The 7,895-nt window shown below is 50.1% G+C and overlaps 1 protein-coding gene across 1 annotated transcript; it reads right to left on the reverse strand.

Moving 5' to 3' along the window:
- Positions 1-744: 744 nt before the first annotated feature.
- LOC135873871 (gastrula zinc finger protein XlCGF49.1-like) lies at positions 745-1,476 on the reverse strand. The gene has a single exon (XM_065398481.1). It carries the CDS (start codon positions 1,474-1,476, stop codon positions 745-747), a length of 732 nt encoding a protein of 243 aa, XP_065254553.1.
- Positions 1,477-7,895: the final 6,419 nt, after the last annotated feature.

Raw genomic sequence — 7,895 nt, forward strand, 5'->3', positions numbered from 1 at the left:
ATATGTCAATCAGCAGACAGCACACACTAATGAGGCCTGGACATCCACAGGGGAGCTGTATGAAGGAAGGCTATTTTCAGACACATCTGGAAAGAGGCCTGAACAATAGGGTTTGGGGCAGGTGCAGGCGGTGTGGGAAATGACACCAAGAACAAGGGCGGCAAGAGAAAACCAACTATGTGGGCCCAGAAGCTACACCATATATTAAACAAAGACACCCTCCTTCCTCCACCAAGGAAGCGTTGGTGGGAAAGTTTCTCAAGAACCTCTCTGCCAATGCAGAGAAGAGGCTGTGCGCTCAGACTGTACCTCCAGGTAGGAGCCATGGCATGAACCTGAATATTTAGTCACCCCAGGCCTGACCCCCATCCTTGCATCTCATGCAGCCATGGTGTCTAGGGACCAACGTGTTTTCTAACAGACTGCAGAGTGTCACCTTGATTCCTTCAGAGGGAGGGACAGTGCTGCTGTCACCTACTTCTCCTCCTCCTCCGTTCTCCTCTAACTCTCCCTCCAAAAGCAATGCACAGATTGATTATTTATTACCGTGCAAGAAAAACACAAATTAAAACAGCGGCAAGGACCCAGCCCATGCTCTTTGCCCTCTGCTGGATTTTCAGGTATTTTAGACTCCATGGCAGCTGAAGAGAGACAGCAGCCCCCGGGGAGCTTCTGAGCACCTCCTACAGGTGACACGGAGGAAATCTGCATTGCAACTCAACGCCCCCCACCCCACCCCTAGTGCTAGAGTGGGACCTGCATTATCTCATACACCACGGTGAGGTTTTCTGCTACCACCACCGCATAAGGCCTGTCGTTGACGTGGATCTCTTGGTGCCTGTTGAGGCTTGATTTGCGGGTGAAGTTCTTCCCGCATTTGGTGCACACGTGGGGCCTTTCCCCGGCATGGCTCAGCTGGTGCCTCTTCAGGTGCCTGATGGCACTGTAACTCTCCCCGCACTCAGTGCATATGTACGGCCCCTCCCGCGTGTGGATCAGCTGGTGCCTCATGAGGTTGGCCTTCTGGCTGAAGCTCTTGCTGCACTGAGGACAGGTGTAGGGCTCCTCCCTGGTGTGGATTCTCTGGTGCGTGATCAGGGTGATCTTCTGCCGGAACCCCTTCCCACACTCGCTGCAGGCGAAGGGCCGCTCCCCCGTGTGGGTCCGGCGGTGCGTGATGAGCTGGGACTTGTCGATGAAGCTCTTCCCGCAGTCAGCACATTTAAAGGGCCGCTCCCCCGTGTGGATCCTCTGGTGGATGATGATGTTGGACTTCTGGGTAAAGCGCTTGCCGCACTCGGCGCACTTGTACGGCCGCTCCCCCGTGTGGATCCTCTCGTGCTGGGCGAGCTGGGACCTCACAAAGAAGCTCTTCTGGCACTGGCTGCACTTGAACGGCCTCTCGTCCCGGTGGGTGCGCTGATGCTTGGTGAGGTTGCCTTTCTTGCTGAACTTCTTCCCGCACTCAGAGCACATGTGAGTCCGCTTTCTCCTCAGGCCTCCCCTTGGGGCGCAGAGCGCTCCCTGGTGGCTTTCCTCAACTTCCAGGCCAGGGGATGGTTCCGCTTCTGTGGTGCTTGTCTTGTGTCTTACGAGATCTCCTGTCAGATTTCCCTCACACCCGTTGGGTTCCTGTGGGCCTTGTCTCCTGAGAGGTCTCTGATGGGCTGTGAGATCTCCTGTTGCTGTTGGATTTCCCTCACATCCACTGGCTTCCTCAGGGCCCTGTCTCCTGTGAGGTCTCCGATGGGCTGTGAGATTCCCCTTCTTAACAAAGCGTTTCCCACATTTGGCATACTCATTTGCTCTCTCTCCCGGCTGCATGGTACTTTTCTCATCTCCATCACGCTTGCCATGCTGGGCTCTCCGGTGGGCTGTCAGATCTACCATCTGATCAATGCTTTCCCCATATTCGGTGCATGGCCCCAGTCTCTCTGGTGCATCTAGTTTAAGGATTTCCATTGTACCGCTGCTCTGCTCCCAGGCTGCCCTGGCGGACCAGGCCGCTGGGCTGTTATGGAAGCTTCATTCGCAGGGAATGGGTGTGTCACATCTGTTTCCGGCTGGGTTTTGCTCTTTCTTGGCTTTATCCTGACTCATGAAGATTTCTACCTCGCCTCGGCATGCTCCCACTTCTCCTTCCTCATTTTGTTTCCTGAGGGGGCTCCCGTTTTTAGTCCTCTCCTCCGGATGCTTCTCCTTATTTGAAACCGTTGGGCTTTCATCTGCTGGATGAACAATAAAATACAATCAGGCATTAGTTCAGAGGCTGACGACAGAAGAAAGGCCATAGTCAGGGCTGTTAATTTTGGAGAAAATCTTGGAATGATCACAGCTAAATTGAAGCCCAGGAGCTGGGGGCATTGTTATGTAAAGCTTAGAGCAGGGGACTAAGTCTCAGGACTTCTGGTCCTGAGGGGGCCATCTTGGCCATTGGCTTGCTTGAGACCGTGGCAGTTAATTTATGCTTCAGGTACCTCTGCTTCCCCATCTGTGAGCTAGACAACACAGACAGAGGGTGGGAGAAAGGCGAAATCACTATCCCTATGTGGCAGATAGAGAAGAGAGGCACAGAAAGATTGAAGGATGAAATCCCGGCCTGTAGCGGGGTGAACACCCACTCCAGCCCTGAAGGGGTTGGAAAAGCTCTGCAGAGGGCTGGGGCTGTGAAAGGGAGCAAAACCCTGGCTAATTGGGGGAAGTGGCTGCAGCTGGGCCACGCCCCAATCAGGCCTCAGCTGGCCCTATATAAGAGGCTGGGAGCCAGGAGCTCAAGCGTCTCCCTCTGCTTGTAGAGGGAGAAGGACCTGGCTGTAGGGAGCTAGACACAGGGTACCTCAGTGGAGCAGGGCTGGGGAAAGGCAGAGGAGCTGGGGAGCTCCTGCCTGGAAAGCCCCAGGCTGCGGCCTAGCGTAAGGCCAAGAGGTACTGGGTGTTGCAGGGGGCAGCCCAAGGGGTAGGCAAAGGCAGCAGGTCCAAACCCCTTTGCCTATGATGAGTGGCTGATACTGCAGTCTGCCCTAGTGAATGGGGCTAGATGGAGACTGGGCAGTAGTCAAAACTGAGGCAAAGTGGGGATAGTGGGTTGGGGGTTCCCCAGGGAGGGGAGACCCAGATTGGTGGGGTACTGCCAGGGGGCAGCACCCCAGTTAAAGGGGCACGGGGGTCCAGGGAGGGACACGGGGCCAGAGGACAGGCGGATCACCGGCCTGCAAAGGGCGCTCCTGGCTGGAAAAAGCTAATTCCCAGAAGTCACCAGCAGGAGGCGCCGCAGGGGTGAGTCCGCATGTCTACACGACCCTACTGAAGTTAATGGGGGGTTGGCTTCAATGGAGTCACGAGTCACACAGCTGGTGTGTGGCAGAACTGGGAGCTGAGGCTGGAACCCCAGCCCATTACTGTAACCACAGGTCCATATTCCTCTGCCACGACATCAGTGTTTACTAGTGAAGAAAAAGTCCCTGATTCTGATTCACTTCCACCAGCAGAAATCAGGAGTAACTCCAAAGGAGGTCCTGGAGTTACACTTATGTGAAACTGATGTGAGTCCAGAATCAGCCGCAGAGAGAACAGCTTCTATTGCCTTTGGCCTACCCACCAGCCTTCCCCTTTCCCTAATTCCCATTCAAACAAGGATATTACCCATCATTATTACAATAAAGTTTGTCTTTTATTTCATTTTCAGGTGTTGGGGCTGCTTGTTTTCATAGCCTGTGTCCATTCCTTGCTGTTCCTGCTCTGACCTGCTGATCTGATGAGAGCAGGACGAGAGATTGTAACAGACTCTGCCACATCCAGTTTCTTTCCTCTCTCTAGCACAAACCCTGGTACAAATGGAAGTGTGCGACCAGCTACTCGTGCCAAAAAGCAACTGTGCAGTCTTCTTTGTTCACCCATTTTAAATCACATCCTTTGGAAATGGTTAAAGCCAAACTCACGTCAAGGATGAATTTGGCCCATTGACTTTGAGGGTCTCGTTGCACTACAAAAAGAAATGGCCACTAGGCCATCTGTGTTTCAATGGAGTGGAAATAGGGTTGACTAACTATCTGAAGGAAAAGTGCTTTAAACTAGACTTGATCTGCCTAGGGACTAAAACACTGTTCCCTAACACTGCTAGAGAACCAAGAAATGCATATGCTAGAATACAGTGCAGTGCAGATGGGCACTTAAACAGGACGGAGCATGGCCAGCCCTTAAGGTTTGGTGAGGCCACTTTGCACTGCACCTCTGATGCATTCTGGCCCTCAAACCAGTGTAGCCAGACAAGGGAGGATGAGTATGGAGGCATGGCCAGAGGAAAGAGGGAGTGGCCTGGGTGCCCTGTTCCTTGCTGATTCCTGGCTGCATCTGGCCCCTAGGAACCAGTGGCAGCTGGTATAACATAGATTTGCACTGCACTGAATACTTGCTCTGTCCTTTGCTCTTTGTACAACAACAATATGAAGACACCACAAGGGCACAGGTGGGACCCAAATAACGATTTTTACTAAATATGCCAGGCATGGCTACATACACATTGTTGCTCTGGCTGGTTTCTGGCACCTTCTAACACTGAGAACACAGTCAGCGCCACTGGAGGGTTCACACGCAGCTTAAAAGGATACTGCCCTGCTTTTACGTGCTGTAGCACTCCTGGGCCATAGTGAAGTTTCTGGGTGAAGAGTTAGGACCCAGTCCTGCAAACACACATGGCTGGTCTTAACTTTATTCCCATGAGTAGTCCCAGTGATTTCAGGATCCAGGCCTGAAGGGACAACTCGGTGACAGCTGCGGAAGAGAGTGAATGATAATGACAATCGGTAATAATTAATGAAGAATGAGGATGACTTAAAGCACAACCACGTATTGTGATGCCGGCATAAAAATTGAGTCTTGCTTTAAAATCCAAACACCTACAAACACTTTGCCTCACTGACATTTTCACAGACATAACCATTCTTCATAGTCTATATGGCTCTGATTCAGCAAAGCACATGCTAAACTTTAAAGGCTTGTTTACCTAGGGAAATTAGCAGAATGATAGCAGTATACTTATACCCTTATAGCGAGGTCCGTATAACTCCTTTTGTGGACACTCCTATTCCGGAATAAAAGTGACATTATGCTGGTACAATAGACATAATTATACAGCTGTCATTCTTCTGGTCAATTTCCTATGTAGATAAACCCTAAGCATGTGAGCAGCTCTATTGAAGTCAATGGGACTCCTGTGCTTAATGTTAAGCATATGCTTAAGTGCTTTTCTGGATCAGGGACCTTATGAATTATCCAACAAATACCCATCATTAACAATAACACTTTTCATATTCAATACACTGATGATCTAGTGCAGTGGCAATGAACTTAAGATGGCAAGTTAAATAAATAGTGTAAGAGAATGTAACCGGGGTCAGTGCTGCCATCAGAGAGAAACTGCTCTGAGTCTCAGCATCAGATAACGAGCTGATGATCTAAGATACATATACTCACACATCTACACACGCACACACAACCAGGATATGAGCCACAACACATGGCCTCATCACGTCAGTTTGGGCCCATTATTTTCATACAGTTTTTAAAATTAAACACAGACGATTCTTTTCTTTGACATGGAGCAACTTTGACGTGTCAGCTGTTAAATAAAAGGACCTTCAAACATAAAAGATTTTGGTCCCATTCTGCTCATCAGCAAATATCCCTGTATATCTTGTAAATTCATCAGCTGTGAACATATTGTCCCCAGTGCTTGGGTTTAAAGAAACAAGCAGGTGGCACCCAAAAGAATACATAGTTGATTCTGATCAAAGAGGGAGTGTTAACATCAATAACTGCTAGAAATAGAATATTAAGTTGATCAGAAATTTTCAAGAAATATTTCCACCTATGAAACAATCTTTCATAGAATAGAATATCAGAGTTGGAAGGGACCTCAGGAGGTCATCTAGTCCAACCCACTGCTCAAAGCAGGGCTAATCCCCAGACAGATTTTTACCCCAGTTCCCTAAATGGCCCCCTCAAGGACTGAGCTCACAACTCTGGGTTTAGCAAGCCAATGCTCAAACCACTGAGCTATCCCTCCCCACTTCAGCCTAGTTTATTCAGTCTCTAGTGATGAAACTTGGCCCATATACAGACACAAAAAACATTCACTGATGCTATCTTAGCTATGGGAAAACATCCCCGTCAGGCATTTACCTTTTGTTCTCTAAGAATTAGTCAGATGAGGATTTTTCGGTCAGAGGTAACTTGGCAACTAACACAGAGTCCAGACCTCTCGCTTTTTGTCACCCAAACACACTGTGGCTCTGCCCATCAGTTATTCTCCTCCAAATGTCTGCTGTGCTGACTCACAGGAAGTCTGTGTCAGGGCTCTAAAAGCTACCGGGGAAAGGGTAAAACACAAGGCAGAGAAACAAAGCCGGGAGAGAGAAAGAGGCTGGGAAATGCTGGTGGAGTTGGAAAACAGCTGGCATACGGGCAGAGCCGACGCACCCTGGCATTGCCAGCCCCATCAGTTCTCCTGAGGATGCCATCAACATTAGCTCACCCTGGGCATTAGCTGCACAGCTCCTATTCTAGGGGATTTGCAGTGCCTTGCTGGGAGTTGTAGTCCTCCTGAGTGAGCAGCAAACAATGACTAATGTTTCTTTTTAAAATGAGTCGCCTGCTTTGAATACAGCTATTAGTCCCTTGGGCGGAACATTTAGCATGACCTCAAGGGAGCGGTAATTAAGGAGAATAAAGAGCAACTGCTGCAGATCCTTAGGGAGAATTTTTTCCAGGAACACTTTCCCTTTATTCTGGGGGCATGTGGCAAGGCAGCGAGGCGGAGGAGTTGGTCAGGCTGCATGTGGTTGACCTATACATTGAAGATGCACCACGCTGTGTAATAAACAAAGTCCTGGTCCAGCTGCTTAATCATGCCAACAAACTTTGATTTCCATCTTCTCCTTAATTCTTATGCTGCTGCTGTTAGGGCTACCTGCTGGGAGGTTCATCAGAAACAAAATGTAGCTCCTGATTGGGACTAACACTCCTAGCTTGGGACAGAATCTGTGTTCTTGTTGTTGTCAGCTTGGAGGGCAGAGCTGGTCAGCCAGCTTGCAAGTTAGTGTGACAAACACAGAGACACAATTTGCAGGCCCTTTGTGCCTGTTGGGGTGTGCAGAAGCCATCCCTAGCCTGGCAGGAAGGAGTTAATACTTTTGGCCTCGGAAGAGCGGCAGCTGGCTGCAATCAGTGCAAGGGCATTTAGGAGTGGCCAGGGGCCTGCCTGTGGGGACTAGCTAAAGCAGGGGAGGGAGGTGCCGCACTGCAGGGCAGCAGAAAGCTGAACTGGCAGGGAAAGCCATAGTAGACAAGGCTTTGGTGTGAGGACAGGGAAAGCCAAAGGGATTGTGATGAGCCAGGGAAGGGAGATCAGTTAGAGGCTCTGGTGGGACGAGCTGGTGAATTCTGGAGGCTGCGAAGTCTCAGGGAGAGCCGGGATGCGAGGGTGGAGGGTGAATGCTCCATATGGGGGCATGACCCTGGGAGGGGAGCTGCTCATTTGACATGCAGCCACTGTGTGGAGCTGGCTTTCCTCAAAGAAGGGAAACCGAGGCACAGCAGTGTAGCCAGGAAGGGAGTCCCAGCAAAACAGGAAAACAACTGCCCCACTGCAAATCTCAGCAGCACACAGTACAGGTGCACAATGGAAATAGAATGGAAGTACTGGGCTACACATAATGAATTGCTGCACAGTTCATGATAATATTTGAATGCTGGGTTTGAAAGAGTGAGAGAGTGTGTTTGAGAGAGAGGGGTCAGGGAGGGGAGGAGATGAGAGAGGGAACCCCCTTATGGGCAACAGTTAAAACACTGGAAAATATTCCACCAACTTCCCTAACTCACACACCAGGTAATCCTAT

Source organism: Emys orbicularis, chromosome 2 (genome assembly GCF_028017835.1).
Source record: "Emys orbicularis isolate rEmyOrb1 chromosome 2, rEmyOrb1.hap1, whole genome shotgun sequence".
In the NCBI taxonomy this organism is placed as follows: domain Eukaryota; kingdom Metazoa; phylum Chordata; order Testudines; family Emydidae; genus Emys; species Emys orbicularis.

What these genes read in the sequence shown, in the direction of transcription:
- LOC135873871 (XM_065398481.1), bottom strand. Translation starts at nt 1,476, where the DNA reads ATGTGCTCTGAGTGCGGGAAGAAGTTCAGCAAGAAAGGCAACCTCACC.